Source organism: Chamaea fasciata, unplaced genomic scaffold, assembly GCF_029207755.1.
Source record: "Chamaea fasciata isolate MVZ Bird 193981 ecotype frontalis unplaced genomic scaffold, bChaFas1.0.hap1 SCAF_310, whole genome shotgun sequence".
Lineage (NCBI taxonomy): Eukaryota > Metazoa > Chordata > Aves > Passeriformes > Sylviidae > Chamaea > Chamaea fasciata.
This window is the reverse complement of record NW_027094395.1, coordinates 74,868-97,079: the sequence shown is the minus strand read 5'-3', so window position 1 is coordinate 97,079 and position 22,212 is coordinate 74,868. Positions and strand designations below refer to the sequence as shown.

The 22,212-nt window shown below is 60.5% G+C and overlaps 2 protein-coding genes across 2 annotated transcripts; both read right to left on the bottom strand.

Annotated features, from left to right (window-relative positions):
• Window positions 1–216: 216 nt before the first annotated feature.
• On the bottom strand, window positions 217–7,222 carry LIN7B (lin-7 homolog B, crumbs cell polarity complex component). The gene is made up of 6 exons (XM_066208530.1): window positions 7,156–7,222; window positions 6,183–6,301; window positions 4,846–4,917; window positions 3,722–3,931; window positions 1,544–1,704; window positions 217–426 (listed from the first exon to the last, which is right to left on the bottom strand). Exons 1-6 carry the CDS (start codon window positions 7,193–7,195, stop codon window positions 405–407), a joined length of 624 nt encoding a protein of 207 aa, XP_066064627.1. The 5' UTR covers window positions 7,196–7,222; the 3' UTR covers window positions 217–404.
• A 2,198-nt stretch (window positions 7,223–9,420) lies between these two features.
• On the bottom strand, window positions 9,421–20,197 carry SNRNP70 (small nuclear ribonucleoprotein U1 subunit 70). The gene is made up of 9 exons (XM_066208528.1): window positions 20,040–20,197; window positions 19,345–19,407; window positions 18,962–19,016; window positions 18,798–18,862; window positions 18,316–18,378; window positions 17,944–18,025; window positions 12,232–12,333; window positions 11,395–11,482; window positions 9,421–10,077 (listed from the first exon to the last, which is right to left on the bottom strand). Exons 1-9 carry the CDS (start codon window positions 20,184–20,186, stop codon window positions 9,462–9,464), a joined length of 1,281 nt encoding a protein of 426 aa, XP_066064625.1. The 5' UTR covers window positions 20,187–20,197; the 3' UTR covers window positions 9,421–9,461.
• Window positions 20,198–22,212: the final 2,015 nt, after the last annotated feature.

Genomic DNA, 22,212 nt, shown 5'->3' with positions numbered 1-22,212 from the left:
GCAACAGGCCACCCCCTCATCCAACCCACGCTGCCATGGAGACAGGACCCCCCCCCCCCCCCTCCCCCCGTTGCCATGGTTACACCCCCCCCAAAAAAAACACCTGGACCACTCCCCACAGCTCGGGGAGGGTCACGTGACCCCCCTCCCCAGGTGACACAGGCGACGCTCAGGTGACACACAGGTGACACACAGGTGACACAGGTGACACACAGGTGACACACAGGTGACCCACCTGGGCCACACCTTTAAATAGGAGCCAATAAATACTGTACAGGGGGGGAGGGGGAGGGGCTGCGCCCCATAAATATCCCAAATATACAGAGGGGGGGTCCTGGGGGGTCCTGGGGGGTCCCGGGGGGTCCCGGGGTGTTCCAGGGGGTCTCGGGGGGTCCCGGCGGGTTCTACCCCCTCGATTCCAGCGACCTGTGGGGTGAAATCGGGGGTGGTTGAGGATTTGGGGGATTTGGGGGATTTGGGGGTTGAGGCTGTGGGAGTTTCGGGGTGGAATTTGGGGAGGGGGCGGGGGGATTGAAGGATTTGGGGGGGTTGGGGTTGTTGGGCCCAAGGGGGGGTTGGGGATTTGGGGGATTTCGGGGCTCAGGGGTTTGGGGCCGCGGATTCCAAGGGGATTTGGGGACTCGGGGATTTGGGGACTGAGGGATTTGAGACCAATGGGATTTGGGGCAGCAGGGATTTAAGGCCACAGGGATTTGGGGATGCAGGGATTTGGGGACACAGGGATTTTGGTCACACGGGGATTTGGGGACACGGGGATTTAGGGACACGGGGATTTGGGGACGCGGGGATTTGGGGCCACGGGGATTTGGGGACTCGGGGATTTGGGGACTCGGGGATTTGGGGACTCAGAGATTTGGGGAATCAGGGATTTGGGGACTCAGGGATTTTGGGACTGAAGGATTTGAGACCAATGGGATTTAGGGCAGCAGGGATTTAAGGCCACAGGGATTTGGGGATGCAGGGATTTGGGGACACGGGGATTTGGGGACACGGGGATTTGGGGCCACGGGGATTTGGGGACTCGGGGATTTGGGGACGCGGGGATTTGGGGACACAGGGATTTGGGGACACGGGGATTTGGGGACTCGGGGATTTGGGGACTCGGGGATTTGGGGACACGGGGATTTGGGGACACGGGGATTTGGGGCCACGGGGATTTGGGGACTCGGGGATTTGGGGACGCGGGGATTTGGGGACACAGGGATTTGGGGACACGGGGATTTGGGGACTCGGGGATTTGGGGACTCGGGGATTTGGGGACACGGGGATTTGGGGACACGGGGATTTGGGGACACGGGGATTTGGGGACACGGGGATTTTGGTCACACGGGGATTTGGGGACACGGGGATTTGGGGACACAGGGATTTGGGGACACGGGGATTTGGGGACACAGGGATTTGGGGCCACGGGGATTTGGGGACGCGGGGATTTGGGGCCACGGGGATTTGGGGACACAGGAATTTGGGGACACAGGGATTTAGGGACACGGGGATTTGGGGCCACGGGGCTTCGGGTGCTCACGAGTAGCTGTTGTGCTGGCGGCGCCGCGCCGTGCGGAGCTTCTCGAAGCGCGCCTCCATCTCCTCGAGCACGCGCGGCGTGTACCGCACCACGAGCTTCACCGAGCCCTGCGCCGCCTTCAGCAGCTCCACGGCGCGCTCGTGCTGCTCCCCCTCCACGCTCTGCGCCCCAAAAACCCCAAATGGGGGCCCCCAAAATCCGGAACGGAACCCCAAAAACCCAACTGGAACCCCAAAAACCCAGAACGGAACCCCAAAAACCCAGAACAGAACCCCAAAAACCCGACTGGAACCCCAAAAACCGAGAACGGAACCCCAAAAACCCGACTGGAACCCCAAAAACCCAGAACGGAACCCCAAAAACCCAGAACGGAACCCCAAAAACCCAACTGGAACCCCAAAAACCCACCCAAACCCCCCCCAATCCCACCTAAATCCCCCAAAAAACCTAACCAGAACCTCAAAAACCCACCCAGAACCAGCCCTGACCCCAAAACCAGCCTGGAGCCCCAAAACCTGCCCTGACTCCCCAAATCCCAATTTTAACCACCCCAAACCCCAATTTACCCACCCCAACCCCCGATTTAACCCCTCCAATCCTCCCAAAACCCCCTCAAACCCCCCAAAATCACCCCAAAAATCACAACTTAACCACTCCAAACGCCAATTTAACCATCCCAAACCCCAATTTACCCACCCCAAACACCAATGAAACGACTCCAAGCCCCAATTCATCCACCACAAACCTCCCAAACCCCGATTTAACCTTCCCAAACCCCCTGAAACGCCAATTTAACCACTGCAAACCCCCCATAATCACCCCAAAAATCTCAATTTAACTCCAAATCCCAATTTAACCATCCCAAACCCCCTCAAACCCCAACTTAACCATCCCAAACCCCAATTTACCCACCTCAAACTCCCCATAATCACCCCAAAAATCACAATTTACCCACCCCAAATCCCAATTTACCCACCCCAAACCCCAATTTACCCACCCCAACCCCCGATTTAACCACTCCAATCCTCCCAAAATCCCCTCAAACCCCCCATAATCACCCCAAAAACCCCAATTTAACAACTCCAAACCCCAATCTAACCACCCCAAACCCAAATTTACCCACCCAAAACCCCCAATTTACCCACTCCAAACCCCCTCAAACCCCAGTTTACCCACCCCAAACCCCGATTTACCCACCCCAAACCCCAATTAACCCACTCCAAACCCCAGTTTACCCACCCAAACCCCGATTTACCCACCCCAAACCCCGATTTAACCGCTCCAAACCCCCTCAAACCCCGATTTACCCACCCAAACCCCAATTTACCCACCCCAAACCCCGATTTAACCGCTCCAAACCCCCTCAAACCCCGATTCACCCACCCAAACCCCAATTTATCCACCCCAAACCCCAGTTTACCCACCCCAACCCCCAATTTACCCACCCCAAACCCCCTCAAACCCCGATTTACCCACCCCAAACCCCAGTTTACCCACCCCAAACCCCGATTTACCCACCCAAACCCCGATTTACCCACCCAAACCCCAATTTACCCACCCCAAACCCCAATTTATCCACCCCAAACCCCAGTTTACCCACCCCAACCCCCAATTTACCCACCCCAAACCCCCTCAAACCCCGATTTACCCACCCCAAACCCCAGTTTACCCACCCCAAACCCCGATTTACCCACCCAAACCCCAATTTACCCACCCAAACCCCGATTTACCCACCCCAAACCCCGATTTAACCACTCCAAACCCCGATTTACCCACCCCAAACCCCGATTTACCCACCCCAAACCCCAATTTACCCACCCAAACCCCAATTTACCCACCCAAACCCCGATTTAACCACCCCAAACCCCGATTTAACCACTCCAAACCCCAATTTACCCACCCAAACCCCAATTTACCCACCCCAAACCCCGATTTACCCACCCCAAACCCCGATTTAACCACCCCAAACCCCGATTTAACCACTCCAAACCCCAATTTACCCACCCAAACCCCGATTTACCCACCCCAAACCCCGATTTAACCACTCCAAACCCCCTCAAACCCCGATTTACCCACCCCAAACCCCCTCAAACCCCGACTTACCCACCCCAAGCCCCGCCTGAACCACTCCCGTCCCCCCAGAGCCCCCGCAATGGCCCGGATCCCCCCGGAGCTCACCACGCCGTTGACGCTGAGCAGCTGGTCGCCCCGTTTGAGCCCCCCGTGGCGGTCGGCCACGCCGCCGGGGATGACGCGGGAGATGTAGATGGGCGAGTTCTGCTCCTTGCCCCCCATGATGTTGAACCCCAAACCCTCCTCGGTCTTGGGCAGCTCCACCACCCGCGGGTGGGCGTGGCCCTCGCTGGCCGCAAACGCCGCCACCGTGGCCTGGGGACAGCCAGGGGACAGCGGGGACAGTGGGGGGACATTGGGGGGATTTGGGACATTGGGGGCATTGTGGGGACATAGGGGACAGTGGGGACATTGGGGACATTTGGGGACAATCGGGACAGCGGGGACATTGGGGGGATTTGGGACACTGGGGGCATTGGGGGCATTGTGGGGACATTGGGGACAGTGGGGACATTGGGGGCATTGGGGACATTTGGGGACAATCGGGACAGTGGGGACATTGGGGGAATTTGGGACATTGGGGGCATTGGGGACATTTGGGGACAATCGGGACAGTGGGGACATTGGGGGAATTTGGGACATTGGGGGCATTGGGGACATTTGGGGACAATCGGGACAGTGGGGACATTGGGGACATTTGGGGACAATCGGGACAGTGGGGACATTGGGGGGATTTGGGACACTGGGGGCATTGGGGGCATTGTGGGGACATTGGGGACAGTGGGGACATTGGGGACATTTGGGGACAATCGGGACAGTGGGGACATTAGGGACATTTGGGACGCTGGGGGCATTGGGGACATTGTGGGGACATTGGGGACATTGGGGACATTTGGGGGCAATCAGGACAGTGGGGACATTGGGGACATTTGGGTCATTTGGGACACTGGGGACATCTGGGACGTTCGGGGACATTGGGGACAATGGGGACACCGGGGACATCTGGGACATGTGGGGACATTTGAGGACATTGGGGACGTTTGGGGACATTGGGTGTTTCTGGGGTCCCCAGAGTGAGTTTTAGGGTCCTGAGGTTGTTTTTGGGGTCCCCAGGGGGATTTCTGGGGTCCCAGGTGGGTTTTGGGGTCCCCAGGTGGGTTTTTGGGGTCCCCAGGGGATTTTTGGGGTCCCCAGGTGGGTTTTTGGGGTCCCCAGGGGGTTTGGGGTACCTTGGCCGTGGCGTGGGCGCGGATTTCGGGGCTCCCCGCGATGTCCAGGGTGTCGTAGAGCTGCTCATAGACCTGGGGAAGGGGAAGGGGACCCCGAAATCCTCCGGGGTCCCCCCAATATCCCCCCGGGATCCCCCCGAATCTCTCCAGCCGCCGCTTGGGGGGGCTTCAGGGGGGGCTGCGCTGGGGTTTTGGGGTTCCCAGGGTGGATTTGGGGTTCCCAGGGTGGATTTGGGGTGGTTTGGGGGGTTTTGGGGTTCCCAGGGTGGGTTTCGGGGAGGTTTTGAGGGGTTTTAGGGAGATTTGGGAGGGTCTTGGGGTTCCCGGGGGGGGGTTTTTGGGGGGTTTTGGGTGGTTTTGGGGTTCCCACAGCGGTTTCTGGGGTGTTTTCGGGGTGTTTTGGGGAGATTTTTGGGATATTTGGGGGGGTTTCAGGGTGCTTTGGGGAGATTTTGGGGTGTTTTGGGGTGGTTTTAGGGTGGTTTTGGGGTGGTTTTAGGGTGTTTTGGGGAGACTTTGGGGTGTTTTGAGGCAGTTTCGGGGGGTTTTGGGGGGTTTCAGGGTGTTTTGGGGGGTTTCAGGGTGTTTTGGGGTGGTTTTGGGGCGGTTTTGAGGGGTTTCGGGGCGGTTTTGGGGGTTTTGGGGGGTTTCAGGGTGTTTTGGGGCGGTTTTGGGGGGTTTCGGGGGGTTTCAGGGGGTTTTGGGGGGTTTTGGGGGGTTTCAGGGTGTTTTGGGGTGGTTTCGGGGGGTTTTGGGGGGTTTCAGGGTGTTTTGGGGCGGTTTTGGGGGGTTTTGGGGGGTTTCAGGGGGTTTTGGGGGGTTTTGGGGGGTTTCAGGGTGTTTTGGGGTGGTTTCGGGGCGGTTTTGGGGGTTTTGGGGGGGTTTCGGGGTGTTTCGGGGGGCTTTAGGGTGTTTTGGGGGGTTTCAGGGTGTTTCAGGGCGGTTTTGGGGCAGTATCGGGGGGTTTCAGGGTGTTTTGGGGTGGTTTCAGGGTGTTTTGGGGAGATTTTGGGGTGTTTTGAGGCAGTTTCGGGGGGTTTTGGGGGGTTTCAGGGTGTTTTGGGGGGTTTTGGGGGGTTTCAGGGTGTTTTGGGGCGGTTTTGGGGGGTTTTGGGGGGTTTCAGGGTGTTTTGGGGCGGTTTTTGGGGGGTTTTGGGGGGTTTCAGGGTGTTTTGGGGTGGTTTTGGGGGGTTTCAGGGTGTTTAGGGGGGTTTTGGGGGGTTTCAGGGTGTTTTGGGGTGGTTTTGGGGCGGTTTTGAGGGGTTTCGGGGCGGTTTTGGGGGTTTTGGGGGGGTTTCGGGGTGTTTTGGGGTGGTTTCGGGGGGTTTCGGGGTCACCTCGCGGATGGCGGAGCAGAACTTGCTCTGCAGGACCCTCTGCAGCGCCTGCAGCTTCTGGGGGGGCAGCTCCCCACTGCGCTGGAGCCGCTCCAGCAGCTCCACGGCCCGGGACACGTCTGGGGGGAGACCCCAAAACCATCCCCGAAATCATCCCAAAACAGCCCCAGAAACACCCTAAAACTAAACCCCGAAACACCCCAAAAAATCAAACCCAAAACCAGCCCAAAACACCCCGAAATCAGCCCCAAAATCACCCCAAAACAGCCCCAGAAACACCCCAAAACTAAACCCCGAAACACCCCAAAAAATCAAACCCCAAACCAGCCCAAAACACCCCAAAATCATCCCAAAACAGCCCCAGAAAAACCCCAAAACTAAACCCAGAAACACCCCAAAAAATCAAACCCAAAACCAGCCCAAAACACCCCAAAATCACCCCAAAATCACCTCCCAGAGCGCCTTAAAACAACCCCAAAAAAGGCACAAAAAATCACCCCCAAAACACGCCGAAATCACCCCAAAACTTCCCCTGTGACCCCCCCCTTATCCGACCCCCAGCTCTTCCATCTCCCCAAACCCCCCCGGGACCCTCCAAAACCCCCCCGGGACCCCCCAAAACACCCCGGGACCCCCCAGTTCCCCCCAAGGACCCCCCAAAACCCCCCAAGGACCCCAAATCCCCCCCGGGACCCCCCAAATCCCCCCCGGGACCCCCCAAAATCCCTCCAGAACCCCCCAGTTCCCCCCAAGGACCTCCCAAAACCCCCCAAGGACCCCAAATTCCCCGCCAGGACCCCCCAAATCCCCCCCCAAACCCCCCCCGTTCCTCGCTCCCCGCCCCCATTTAACCCCCACCCCCTTAGCGCCCCCTCCCCCACCCCCGCCGCTCCCCAGCCCCTCCCCTTCCCCTCCCCCCACCCTCCGGACCCCCCAAATCCCCCCAAATCCCCCCAAAATCCGCCCCCCGTACCCCGCTCCAGCCCCAGCGCGTCCCCACTCAGCGCTGCCATCTTCGCCCGGCCACGCCCACCCCTGGCCACGCCCCCGTCGCGCACAAACCGCGCCCCCTCCTCGCCCGGACCACGCCCACCGGCCGCTTCGGGTCACGTCTCCCGCGGCGTGGCCACGCCCACTGCCTTATTCGGCAACACAAGCCACGCCCCTTTGATGAGGCGGACACGCCCCTTCGGGCTTCAACGGGGCACGCCCCCCCGCGCGTGCGCAGAACGGCGGAGACCCCGAATTTGGGGAGGGGTCCCGAATATTGGGGGGGGGACACACCCCAGTCCTACCAAAAAAAAAAAAAAATCAAAATTTGGGGAAATGTCACAAATTTCGGGGCGGGAAAAAGGTAAAAAATTGGGGGGGGGGGGGGGGCAGCGCTGGTTTTTTAGGGCAAGACCCCAAAATTTGGGGACATCACTTTTAGGGCCAAAAACAACCGGGGGGAAAAGCCATTTTTGGATCAAAAAGACCCCAGTTCCGTTAAAAAAAAAAACCCCAATTGGTGGGGACATCCCTTTTTTTAGGGAAACACCCCCAAAATGGGGGGAGATTAGTTTTAGGGCTATTTTCGGATTAAAAAAAAAAAAAAAACAACCCAAAATTCCATCTGAAAAAATCCCCCAAATCGGTGGCACCACCCCTTTGAGGATCCAAACTCCCCCACCAAGAAAACAAAACAAAAACAAACAGCAAAACCGTAAAAACCAACACCGCCACCAAAAAAAAAACCCACCAAAAATCCCCAAAAATAGTTAAAAACCCCCAAACTCCCTCCAAAAAAAAAAAAAATCAAACAAAAAAGGCCCCAAAACCCCTCAAAAATAATTAAAAACCCCAAAAAACCTCTTTTTTATTTTCGGAAAAAACCCAATCCCCCCTTCCAAAAAAAAAATTAAAACCACCACAAAACCCTCTATTTTCCAAAAACCCCCAATCCCCCCCAAAACCAATTGAAAACCCCAAACCCCTGATTTTTATTTTCCAACCCCCCCCAGAAAAATAACAAAACCGCCAAAACCCCCTTTCTTTTCCAAAAACCCCCAATCCCCCAAAAATAATTAAAACCCCCAAAAACCTCATTTTTATTTTCCAAAAACCCCAATCCCCTCCCCCAAAAAATAATTAAAAACCCCCAAAAACCTCATTTTTATTTTCCAAAAACCCCAATCCCCCCCAAAAAAATAATTAAAACCCCCAAAACCCCTCATTTTTATTTTCCAAAAACCCCAATCCCCCCCAAAAAAATAATTAAAACCCCCAAAACCCCTCATTTTTATTTTCCAAAAACCCCAATCCCCCCCCAAAAAAAAATAATTAAAAACCCCCCAAACCCCTCATTTTTATTTTCCAAAAACCCCAATCCCCCCCCAAAAAAAATAATTAAAAACCCCAAAACCTCATTTTTATTTTTGGAAAAACCCAAATCCCCCTCCCCCAAAAAATAATTAAACCCCCCCAAAAACCTCATTTTTATTTTCCAAAAACCCCGATCCCAATTCCCCCCAAAATAATTAAAAACCCCATAAAAACCTCATTCTTATTTTCCAAAAACCCCAATCCCCCCCCCAAAAAATAATTAAAACCCCCAAAACCCCTCATTTTTATTTTCCAAAAACCCCGATCCCCCCCCCCAAAAAATAATTAAAAACCCCCAAAACCTCATTTTTATTTTTGGAAAAACCCAAATCCCCCTCCCCCAAAAAATAATTAAAACCCCCCCAAAACCTCGTTTTTATTTTCCAAAAACCCCAATCCCCCCCCCAAAAAAAATAATTAAAAACCCCCCAAACCCCTCATTTTTATTTTCCAAAAACCCCAATCCCCCCCAAAAAAAATAATTAAAAACCCCATAAAAAACTCATTTTTATTTTCCAAAAACCCCAATCCCCCCCCCAAAAATAATTAAAAACCCCATAAAAAACTCATTTTTATTTTCCAAAAACCCCAATCCCCCCCAAAAAATAATTAAAAACCCCCCAAAAACATCATTTTTATTTTCCAAAAACCCCGATCCCCCCCCCAAAAATAATTAAAAACCCCATAAAAACCTCGTTTTTATTTTCCAAAAACCCCAATCCCCCCCAAAAAAATAATAAAAACCCCCCAAAACCTCATTTTTATTTTCCGAAGCCCCCCCCCAAAAAACCCAATTAAAACCGCCAAACCCATTTTTATTTTCCAACCCCCTCCCCAAAAGAAAAGAGAAGGAAAAGCGCCGCGGACGCGCCGGTGCGTTATTTTCCGCTAAAAGTCCTTTATTGGGCGGCGCGCTCACTCGAGCGGCGCCTCCAGCAGGTAGCCGTTCTCGGCCGCGCCCAGGTAACCCTCGGCGGGCTGCGCGCCCCCGCCGCCCTCGGCCCCCGGGAACGCGTCGGCCTCGCCGCCGGGCCCCGCCTCGCCGCCCTCGGCGGCCGCGCCGCGCTCCTCCCGCCGCTCCCGCTCCCGTTTGTGCTCCCGCTCCCGCTCCCGCTCCCGCTCCCGCCTCCGCTCCCTCTCCCGGTGCCCGCGGCGTCTCTCCCTCTCCCGCTCCCGTTTCTCCGCCGAGTCTCCCGCCGAGCCGTCGGGACCCCCCGGTTCTCCTCCTCCTCCTCCTCCTCCTCCCGCCGCCGCCGCCAGCTCCTCGGGGGTCTCCAGCCCTTCCGGGGGTCCCTCGTCCTTTTTGTCGCGTTCGCGGTCGCGTTTCCTCTCCCGGGAGCGGGAGCGGCGTTTGCGCTCCCGCTCGCGCTCCCGGTCTTTGCTGCGGTCGCGGCTCCCGCCCCGTTTCCGTTCCCGTTCGTCCTTCTCGCGGCTCCGCGTCCGACGCCGCCGCTCCCGGGAGCGAGAACGGCGCCGGTCCCGCTCCCGGGAACGCTCCCGCCGCTCCCGCTCCCGCTCCCGCTCGCGGTCACTAACGGGGGGGACGCGGCGGGGCTCAGGGGGGCGGCAGAGGGGGCCCGGGGATCCCTGACCCGTGGCAGGGGGTCCCAAGGGGGTCCCTGAGGTGTCCCGGGGGTCCCAGACCCATTTCAGGGGGTCCCTGAGGTGTCCCGGGGGTCCCTGACCCATTTCAGGGGGTCCCTGAGGTGTCCCGGGGGTCCCTGACCCATTTCAGGGGGGTCCCAAGGGGTCCTGAGGGGTCCCTGACCCATTTCAGGGGGTCCCAAGGGGTCCTGAGGGGTCCCAGACCCATTTCAGGGGGTCCCTGAGGTGTCCCGGGGGTCCCAGACCCATTTCAGGGGGTCCCTGAGGTGTCCCGGGGGTCCCTGACCCATTTCAGGGGGTCCCTGAGGTGTCCCGGGGGTCCCTGACCCATTTCAGGGGGTCCCTGAGGTGTCCTGGGGGGTCCCAGACCCATTCCAGTGGGTCCCAAGGGGTCCCTGAGGGGTCCCAGGGGTCCCTGACCCATTTCAGGGGGTCCCTGAGGTGTCCTGGGGGGTCCTTGAGGTGTCCCAGGGGGTCCCAGACCCATTGTAGGGGGTCCCAAGGGGGTCCCTGAGGTGTCCCGGGGGTCCCTGACCCATGGCAGGAGGTCCCAAGGGGTCCCTGAGGGGTCCCGGGGGTCCCTGACCCATTCCAGGGGGTCCCAAGGGGGTCCCTGAGAGGTCCCGGGGGTCCCTGAGGTGTCCCGGGGGGTCCCAGACCCATTCCAGTGGGTCCTGAGGGGTCCCTCAGGGGTCCTGGGGGGTCCCTGACCCACCCAAAGGTGACACTGGGGGTCCCTGAGGTGTCCCGGGGGTCCCTGACCCATTTCAGGGGGACCCTGAGGTGTCTCAAAGGGTCCCTGAGGTGTCCCGGGGGGTCCCTGAGGGTCCCTAAGGGGTCCCTGACACATTCCTGAGGGTCCCTGAGGTGTCCTGGGGGTCCCTGACCCACTCCAGGGGGTCCCGAAGGGTCCTGAGGGGTCCCTGACCCACCCAAAGGTGACACTGGGGGTCCCAGATCCATTCCAGGGGGTCCCTGGGGGTCCCAAAGGTGACACGGGTGGTCCCTGGGGTCCCCTGTCCCCTCCCCAGGGGGTCCCAAAGGTGACAGGGGGATCCTGGCCCATGCTAGGGGGGGTCTCCAAAGGGGTCCCAAAGGTGACAAAGGGGTCCCAAAGGGGTCCCAAAATCCATCCCGGGGGTCCCAAAGGTGACAGAGGGGTCTCAAAGCCCATCCTGGGGGTCCCAGAGGGGTCCCAAGGGTGACCCCGACCCCCCCGAGCCCCCCAGGACCCCCCACTCACCGCTCGTCGTAGCGGGACGTGTCGTCCCTTCCCGAGTGCCGGATGTTGACGTCGGCCCCGCCGCGCCGGGTGCCCCCCAAACCTCCCCCTGGGGGGCACAGGGGGGTCAGGGGACCCCAAAAATGACCCCAAACCCTGAGTGACCCCCCCAAACCTCCCCCTGGGGGGCACAGGGGGGTCAGGGGACCCCAAAAATGACCCCAAACCCTGAGTGACCCCCCCAAACCTCCCCCTGGGGGGCACGGGGGGGTCAGGGGACCCCAAAAATGACCCCAAACCCTGAGTGACCCCCCCAAACCTCCCCCTGGGGGGCACAGGGGGGTCAGGGGACCCCAAAAATGACCCCAAACCCTGAGTGACCCCCCCAAACCTCCCCCTGGGGGGCACAGGGGGGTCAGGGGACCCCAAAAATGACCCCAAATTAGGGGCAAAACCCTTTTTTTAAGGGCAGAAAACACCCCAAATTTGGGGGCATAGTTTAAGGTCCTCCACCTCCCCCAAATTTGGGGAGTCAGCGCCACCAAACCCCCCAAAAAATGAGAGAAAGCACAAAAAACCCCCCAAAATTATGGATACATCCATTCCAAACCCAAATTTTCAGGTTAAAAACCCCAAATTGGGATTGAATCCCCAAATTTTTTGGGGAGGGGGCGCAAAACCCACCAAACAAACCCGAAAAAATTTGGGGCAAACACCGAAAAGTTAAGAATAGACCGGTCCCACCCCCCCCAAATTTTCAGGTGAAAAAGCCCCGACTTTGGGCCGAAGCCCCATTTTAGACCCAGCAGAGCCCCCCGAATTTTTGGGGAGGGGGTTTCATTAGGGGAGGGGTCTCACCCAGGCGCCGGGGCCGCCAGCCCTTGACGGTCCTGCCCCTCTCCACGTCCACCAGCACCCGGCGCCCGTCGATTTTCTTGCCGTCGGCGTGTTTGTAGGCGGCTGCCGAGAAATCCATTTGGGGAGGGGTCCCGAGATTTTGGGGAGGGGGCGGGGAAAAAGGGGGAGGGGGCGTCAGCCACAGCGGGGCCGCCTCAGCCCCGCCCCCACCCCCCCCCGAAAAAATTCGCTTTTCTCCCCCCACCCCCCCCCAAAAAATAAAAAAATCGCCTCGTTCCCTCCCGGAAAATCGGGATTTTTCCACACCCCCCCCCCCCCCCAAAAAATTGGAATAAAGAGGGGAGGGGGGGTTAAAGAGGTGCCCCCCACCCCTAAAAAAATGACACGGCTGTGAAAGGAAAGGTGGGTGAAGGGGGAGCCTGAGACACCCCCCACCCCAAATTAAAAATAATTAATTAAGCCCCCCCTCCCCCCGCAAATGAACGCCACAAAACTTTTTTTTTTGGGGGGGGGGTGTTTTATAGACCCCCCCACCCACTTTTTTTTTTTTGGGGGGGGGGGGTCACCACCTCCACCTGCAGACTGACCCCCCCCACCGATAAATTAACTCCCCCAAGTTTTTTTTTTTGGGGGGGGGGATTTTCACCTCTTTTACCTGTTTGTTGACCCCCCCCTTTATTTTTGGGGGTGTCACCCCCTGAACCTGTTGACCCCCCTCCCCTTATTTGCTTTTTGGGGGGGGGGTCACCACCTTTACCTGATTATTGACCCCCCAAAACTTCATCTTTTTCGAGGGGGGAGCGCCCCCCCAACACCTCATTTTTTTGGGGGGGTGTGTCACCTTTTTTACCTGTTTAACGACCCCCCCCCTTAATTTTTTTGGGGGGGGTTTCACCCCCTTCACCTGTTACCTGACCCCCCCCACACCTCATTTTTTGGGGGGGGTCATTTTTTTTACCTGTTCATTGCCCCCCCCTTAATTTTTTGGGGGGGTTTCACCCCTTCACCTGTTACCTGACCCCCCCAACATCTCATTTTTTGGGGGGGTCACCTTTTACCTGTTTGACGACCCCCCCCATTAATTTTGGGGGGTTTCACCCCTTCACCTGTTACCTGACCCCCCCACAACTCATTTTTTGGGGGGGTCACCTTTTACCTGTTTGACGACCCCCCCCATTAATTTTAGGGGGTTTCACCCCTTCACCTGTTACCTGACCCCCCCCACACACACCTCATTTGGGGGGGGGGCATCACCTCGTTTACCTGATTAGCGACCCCTCCCCATTAAATTTTTGGGGGGGGTTTCACCTGACCCCCCCACACCTCATTTTTTGGGGGGGGTCATTTTTTTTACCTGTTCATTGCCCCCCCCTTAATTTTTTTGGGGGGGTTTCACCCCTTCACCTGTTACCTGACCCCCCCAACATCTCATTTTTTGGGGGGGGTCACCTTTTACCTGTTTAACGACACCCCCCCCCCAATTTTTTTGCGGGGGGGGGGGAGGTTTCACCACCTTTTACCTGCAACCTGATCCCCCCAACACCTCATTTTGGGGGGGTGGGTCACCTTTACCTGTTGAACGCCCCCCTCCCCACAATTCGGGGGGCTCTGCCTTACCTGCGCTGACCCCCCCTCACTCTCACCCCGCCCCCAACCCTTTATTTTTTTAGGGGGGGGGGCACCCACGGCAGTTCAGCCCCCCCCCCACCCCCCCCCCAAATCGAGGCACCACCACCTGGACGCAGGCCCCGCCCACCCCCTGACCCCTCCCCCGACTCCCCCTCCCCAAATTCCGCCCCCCCCGCCCCCGCCCCCCCCCCCCCACTCTCCAAAGCGAGTCCTGGGTGCGGTGGGCGGGCGGGGGGCGGGTCCGTGTGTCCCCCCCCCCCCGGCCGGGGGGGGCCCCCTCCAGACGAAGCCGCTCCTGGGACGGGCGCTGGGGCCTTACCTGAGACCCGTCCTACCTCACAGCCCCCTCCCCAAATTAAAAACCGAACCCCCCCCCTCAACCCTCGGGGACCCCCCCTCCCCGCACACATCCCACCCTCTCCCCCCCCAAAAAAAAACGGGCTGGGGGGAGGGGCTGAGCCCCCCCCCCCAAAAACGCCCCTGTGAGCCCCGCCCACCCCGCGCCCCCCCTCGGTCCATGGGACCAGGGCGGGGTCGCTCCCCAAATATTTTGGGGGGAGGGGGGGCTGAGCCCCCCCCCTCTAATTCCCAACCCCCCCAAAAATCCCGACCCCCTCCCCACTAAGGGACCTGTCCCGACCCCCCCCAAAAGCTGTAGGCCCTACACAAACATCCAGGCTCGTGGGGGGGGCGGGGGGGCGATCCCCAAAATATTTTGGGAGCCCCCTCCCCAAGCCCCGGGGTGGGGAGGGGGCGCTTGGAGCGCCCCCCCCTCCCCTCCTTCCTTCCTCCTCCTCATCCTCCTGGGGCAGAACAAACGCGGGGGGGGGCGACTGGGGGGGGGGCTGGGGGGGTCCTGCCTCGAGGGGCTGGGGGGGGGGTCCTTGAGGGCCCCCGCCCCCAAAATAAAACTGAGGGGGGGGTCACGCGTCCCCACCTCAGCGGAGACTGAGGCTGTGACCGTGCTGGGGGGAAGGGGGGGGCCGGGGTGAAGGGGAGGGGGAAATTTGGGGAATTCCAGGTGGGATTCGCTCCCTGCCCGCGCGGGGAGGGGTCTGTGAGGTGGGGGGGGGGGGGCGCTGCGAGGAGCCCCCTCCCCAAAAACACGGGGGGAGGGGGGGGGGGATGCTTTAAATTAAGGGGGGGTGGAGTAAATAAATCAGTTTTTTAGGGAGGGAGGGGGGCTCCAACCCCACCGCCCCCAGCCCGGCCACGCCCGGCTGCGAGGGGAGGGGTCTCCCCCAATTCCAACCCCCCCAAAACTCCTCCGCTGCCCTGGGGGGGGGGGGTCGGGGGGATACCAAAGCTCCCCCCAAGCCCCCCGCCCTCTCCCCCAATCTCTGCCGGTTTTGTTTTGGGTGCGGGGGGGTTTTGTTTTTTTTTTTTTTTCCAAAGGCGTCTTACCAGGATACAAACCCTTATACCAACCATACACTGAGGTGTGGAGGGGGGAGCACTAGGATCAGCTGCAAGCCAGCAGAGTGGCAAAAGCCATCACAAAGGTGGCTGCAGTGACAATAAAACAGTGTTAATACCGAGCCGCCGGCCTCGCCTCGCCTCGCCTCGCCGCCCCGCCCCACCGCACGCCCAGCCGGGACACGCCCCCCGGAGGGAGCTGGGACACGCCCCCGGGGGAGGCAGGACACGCCCCCGGGATAGCCCTGGGTACAGGTGGGATACGCCCCTGGATGGAACCGGGAGACGCCCCCAGAGGGAACCTGGACACGCCCCAGACAGAGGCGGGACACGCCTCCCAGAATAGAACCGGGACACGCCCCCAGAATAGAACTGGGACACGCCCCCAGAATGGAACTGGGACACGCCCCCAGAGGGAGGCAGGACACGCCCCCGGGACAGCGGATGGATAGAGAGAGCGGCGCCGCACGACGCGCCCGCCGCAGGATGGGCCAACGGCTCGGCCAACAGCGTTGGCCAATGGAAGCTCCACCCGTAGGCGTGGCCAACTGGGCGTTGGCCAATGGAAGGTTGACCAATGGGCGGTTGACCAATAGGAGCTCCACCCATAGGCTCGGCCAACTGGAGGTTGGCCAATGGAAGGTTGACCCAACTGGGCATTGGCCAATGGAAGGTTGACCAATGGGCGGTTGACCAATAGGAGCTCCGCCCATAGGCTCGGCCAACTGGAGGTTGGCCAATGGAAGGTGGACCCAACTGGGCGTTGGCCAATGGAAAGTTAAACCAACCGGGCACTGGCCAATGGAAGGTTGACCAATAGGAGCTCCGCCCATAGGCTGGGTCAACTGGAGGTTGGCCAATGGAGAGTTGACCAATGGAAGGTTGACCTTGACCCATGGAAGCTTGACCAACAGGAGCTCCATTCATAGGCCTGACCAACTGGACATTGGCCAATGGAAGCTCCGCCCATAGGCTCGGCCAACTGGAGGCTGGCCAATGGAAAGCTGACCCACCTGGGCATTGGCCAATGGAAGCTCTGCCCACAGGCTCGGCCAACTGGAGGTTGACCAATGGAAGGTTGGCCAATGGGTGGTTGACCAGCAGGAGCTCCACCCATAGGCTCGGCCAACTAGAGGTTGACCAATGGAAGGTTGACCCAACTGGGCATTGGCCAATGGAAAGCTGACCCAACTGGAGATTGGCCAATGAAAGGCCAAAGGGAGCTCCGCCCATAAGTGTGGCCAGCCTGACGCTTGACCAATGGGTGGTTGACCAACAGAAGTTCTACCCACAGGCTCGGCCAGCTCGATGCTTGACCAACAGGGTGGCTGGCCAATGGTAGCCTTGACCAACAGAACGCTGGCCAACGGTTGGTTGGCCAACTGGAGAGTTGGCCAATGGCAGATCTACCCGCAGCCACGGCCAGCTGGAGGTTCAGCCCACTTGAAGACTTGGCCAATGGAAAATCTGGCCAGCTGGACACCTGGCCAATGGCAGACTTGGCCAAAGGGAGCTCTACCCATGGGTTTGGCCAACGGCAGCCTTGGCCAACTGAAGCCCTGGTCAACGGCACCCTCGGCCAAACGTAGTCTTGCTTCCCTCTAGTTTGGCCAATCAAAGCCTTGGACTACAGTAGTCTTGTAGTTTGGTTACCTGGAGCCTTGGCCAATGACAGCCTTGGTCACCTGAAGCCTTGGCCAATGACAGCCTTGGCCACTTGAAGTCTTGGCCAACCACAACCCTGGTCAACTGAACCCTTGGCCAAATGGAGCCTTGGCCAACTGGAACCTTGGCCGATTGGAGCCTTGGCCAATGACAGCCTTGGTCAACCAATCCCTTGGCCAATCACAGCCCTGGCCAACTGAACCCTCGGCCAACCACAGCCTTGGCCTCCCGTAGTTGGGCTACCTGGAATCTCGGCCGACAGTAGCCTTGACCAATCGTAGGGTGGGCAACAGCACCACCGGCCAATGGTAGCCTTGGTTTCCTCCAGGCAGGCCAAGAGCAGCCTCGGCCAACCGCACCATTGGCCAACCACGTCTTGGCTGGAGCCTTGGCCACCAACGCTCTGCCCGCGGCCACCGACTGTGGCTCCGCTCGTGCCACGGCTACCCGTGACCTCGGCCACCACCTGTCCCCGTGCCTGCAGCCTCGGCCAACCACAGCCTCGGCCACCACCTGCAGTCCAGCGGTGACCTGGACTTTGGCCACCTGCAGCCCTGGTCACCTGGAGCTCGTAGGCCACCTGAGGCCTCGTTACCTCGGCCGTCGGTAGCCACGGCTACCTACAGCTGGACCACCTGTAGCCCTGCCCACGCGGACTTGGGCCACGTGGAGCCCTGACCACCTGTAAATTTGGCCACCCACGCCTCGGCCACACCTTGACCCTGTCCACCTCTAGTCCACCTCCACCTGCACCCTCGGCCACCTGAGCCTCGTCCGCTCGTCACCTTGAGCGCCGGTAGCCGCGGCGGCCACCTGCACCTTGACCACAACGCCCTCGGCCGCCCCGCCCCGGTACTTACCTGGCGCCCGGCCCCGGGGGGACCACGGGGCCCCCCAGGTGTGGGTGGGGCGGTGGGTGGGAGGTCGGACATGCGGAATTTTTTTTTTTTGGGGGAGGGGGAAGGTTTTTGGGGGGTCCCGGGGGGGTCTGGGGGTACTCACAGTGCATGTCCCGCTCGTGCTCGTACTCGATGAAGGCGTAACCGCGCGGCTTCCCCGAGCGCTTGTTGTACACCATGTAGATCTGCAGGTGGGGACAGGTGTGGGACAGGTGGGGACAGGTGGGGACAGGTGGGGGACAGGTGGGGGACAGGTGGGGGAGAGATGACGACAGGTAGGAACAAGTGTGAGGACAGGTGGGGACAAGCATAGGAACAGGTGGGGAACAGGTGTGGGGACAGGTGTGGGATGGGGGGACAGATGGGGACAGGTGTGGGACAGGTAGGGACAGGTGGGGGACAGATGAGGACAGGTGAGGACAGGTGGGGGGACAGGTGTGGGACAGGTTGGGGACAGGAGCAGACCCCCACTCACCCTCTTTATGGGGCCGTAAACCTCAAACTCTCGGCGCAGCTTCGATTCCGTCGTGTCGTAATTCTGGGGGAGAAACAAAAAGGGGTGACCCCAAACTGGGGAGGGAGTTCCCAAAAACTGGGGGGGCCTGGGATATTGGGGGGAGACCCAAATATTGGGACAACCCCACAAGAACCAGGAGAAAACCCCAAAGATTGGGAAAACCCACAAAAACCAGGAGAAAACCCCAAAGATTGGGACAACCCCACAAGAACCAGGAGAAAATTAAGGGATTCAAGGCAGATCTCACGGAATTAGCAGGAAAAAACCCAAAATTAAGGGCGACCACACGGATCGGGGAACCCCCCACAGCCTGGAGGGACCCCAAAGATTGAGAGGAGACCCCCAAGGACCTGAGGAAACCCCAAGAATTGGTGGGAATCCCCCCAAATTGAGGGGGGGGACCCCATTTCCTTCCCCCCCCCCCCCCTCCCAGCACTCACCACTCTGGCCACGAACAGGGTTTTGAAGGCATCTCCTTGAGCGTTGGGGTCGTTGTGGGGGTCCCCTGGGGGAAAGGGGGGGTCAGGAGGGGTCAGAGGAAAAGAGGGGACCCCCCTCAGCCCCACGGAACCCCCCAGCCCCACACGATCCCCCCCAAACTTACAGAGCTTGAGCTCGGACTCCACCTCCTGCTGCCTTCGCTCGATCTTCTCCCGCCGCTGCCGGGGGAGCAAAAAGGGGGAGAAGTGACCAAAACAAAGGGGCACTGGGGTGACCTCAGGGGGGTCCCCAAGCCCCACAGCCCCCCCAAAAATCCAGCGGGGACCCCAAACACTCCCAGCAGTTTTAGGATCCCCTAAAACTCAGGGTGGGGACGAGTCAGGTCCAGCGTTGGGGACGAGTTGAAATTTAGGGGGCAACACCGGTTCTGGGGACCCCCCCAGGGCGTTCCCAGCCTCGTGGGGAAGGGGCTGAGCCCACCCCGGGTGGGGCTGCACCCGATTTCGGGGGGGTTTGCCCCCGTTTTTGGGGGCGGCCAGGACGTACCTTGCGCTCCATGCGCTCCTCGCGCGTCTCGGCGCGCGTCGGCGGCGGCGCATCGCGGGGGTCCTGGGGGGACACGGGGGGGTCACAAAGGGGGGGTTGGGGGGGCTCCAGGAGGGGGGTGGGGGTGGGGAGAGGGTTTGGGGCAGGGCTATGGGAGTCTGGGGAAGGTCTCTGTGGGGTTTTGGGGGTCCCAGGATGGTCTGTGTGGGGTTTTGGGGGTCCCAGAACAGTCTCTGTGGGGTTTTGGGGGTCCCAGGACGGTCTGTGGGATTTTGGGGGTCCCAGAACAGTCTCTGTGAGGTTTTGGGGGTCCCAGGACAGTCTGTGTGGGGCTTTGGGGGTCCCAGGACAGTCTGTGTGGGGTTTTGGGGGTCTCAGGACGGTCTGTGGAGCTTTGGGGGTCCCAGGACGGTCTGTGTGGGGCTTTGGGGGTCCCAGGATGGTCTGTGTGGGGTTTTGGGGATCTCAGGACGGTCTGTGGAGCTTTGGGGGTCCCAGGACGGTCTGTGTGGGGCTTTGGGGGTCCCAGGACGGTCTGTGTGGGATTTTGGGGGTCCCAGAACAGTCTCTGTGGGGTTTTGGGGGTTCCAGGACGGTCTGTGGGGTTTTGGGGGTCCCAGGACAGTCTCTGTGGGGTTTTGGGGGTCTCAGGACAGTCTCTGTGGGGTTTTGGGGGTCCCGGGGCTTTGGGGTACCTCGAACTCGCGGATGTAGGGCGCGATGCCGCTGTAGGGTTGGTTGTGGTGCTTCTCGTGGGGCAACTTCTCCAGGGGGGGCAGGTAAGGGATGGGGTCTCGGGGGGCAAAAAGGGCCAGAAGGTTGGGGGGCAGGAACTGCGTCATCCTGGGGGGCTCTGCTGGGGGGACACGGCGTGGGTCAGGACCCCCCCCGAACCCCAAATACCCCCAAAACTGCCCCAAATCCGCCCTCATTGGACTTCATCCCACCCCGGACCCCCAAAAACCCCACAGAGACCCCCAAGAACCCCAGCTGGGACCCCCCCAAACCTTCCCGGGCCCCTTTCACCCCACACCAGACACCCCCAGACCCTCAGAAATCCCCTCCAGAGACCCCCAAACACCCCCGAGAATCCACTCCAGAGACCCCCGAACACCCCCCGAACCCCAATAACCCCAACCTAGACCCCCATACCCACGCCGAGCCCCTCCCGGAGCCCCCAAAACTCCCCCAAAACCCCACACAGACCCTCCCGGAGCCCCCAAAACCCCCACAAAACCCCACACAGACCCTCCCGGAGCCCCGAAAACCCCCCCAAAACCCCACACAGACCCTCCCGGAGCCCCCAAAACCCCACAAAACCCCACACAGACCCTCCCGAAGCCCCCAAAACCCCACAAAACCCCACACAGACCCTCCCGGAGCCCCCAAAACCCCACACAGACCCTCCCGGAGCCCCCAAAACCCCCACAAAACCCCACACAGACCCTCCCGGAGCCCCCAAAACCCACCCAAAACCCCACACAGACCCTCCCGGAGCCCCCAAAACTCCCACAAAACCCTACACAGACCCTCCCGGAGCCCCCAAAACCCCCACAAAACCCCACACAGACCCTCCCGGAGCCCCCAAAACCCACCCAAAACCCCACACAGACCCTCCCGGAGCCCCCAAAACCCCCCCAAAACCCCACACAGACCCTCCCGGAGCCCCCAAACACCCCCCCCCACAACTCCTCCCCCAAGACCCACAACGGCCCTCGGAGCCCCAAAACCTCACACCACGACCCCCCCCAGCCCGTCCCACACCCGCCGCGGACCCCCCCCGCGAGGCCGCGGGCGCTGGGGGGCCTTTTCCCCGTCCCGCCCGCGGTGTTCGCCCCCGGGGCCCGCCGCCGCCGCCCCCCGGCCCTCACGGACCCCGCGCTCCCTCACGGCCCGGCCGCTCCGCGCGCGCCTCCCCCCCGCGCGTGCGCCGACGGAAATGAGCGCACGCCGGAAGTGGCGGCGGCGGAAAGGAAAGGGGGCGGGGCCGGTTAACGGCTGGAGGGGCGTGGTCAAAGAGGGCGGGGCGGCCGGTGGAGGCGGGGAAAAGAAGGGGGCGTGGCTTGTCGAGCCGTCATTAGGGGAGGGGCTTATTGGGCTGGTCACGCCCCATAGCGACGGGGGCGTGGCCTCGTCGTAGCAACCAGGGTTTCCATGGCAACCGGGGGCATCCTCTCTGTGTGTGTGCCCCCCCATAGCAACGGGGGCGCAGCCGGGTCGTTGCCATGGCAACCGAGGTGACACTTCCCCCCCTCAAAATCAACCGGGGGGGGTGTGACCCCGTCCCGTTGCCACGGCAACCGAGGTGACACTTCCCCCCTCCCCCAGTAACTAAAAGGGTCATCCCCGTCCCGTTGCCATGGCAACCAGGGTGACCCCCCGGGGTGTCCCCCCCCCCCTTGTGCTGCCGTGGGGGGGGAGGGGTGACCCCTATTCCCCGCCCCACCCCGGGGTGTCCCCCCCCTCCTCCTTGGGGACAGTCGGTGACAGGATGACCCCGGGGGGGGGGGGGAGGACCCGGGTGTCCGGTCACCCCCCCCCCCCACCCCACCCCACCCCCCCCCGTTATTTTTAGCGCTGGGGGGGAACCCGACACCGCGGGGCCACCCTGTCACCCTGTTTACGGGACAGCGGCGGTGACAGCGGGACGGCGGGTCGGGGACACCCGGTGACAGGGCCAGGGGACACCCCGCGGGTGGGGGGGGAGGGGGCTGGGGGTTGGGGACACCCGGGTGACGTGGGGAGGGGCACGCGGGGACGGGGGGCAGAGCGGGGTTGGGGACACCCGGGTGACGAGGGGACGCCCCGGTGACGACCCCGGAGGCACAGGGGTCAGGAGGGTTGGGGACACTCAGGGACAGCGGTTGG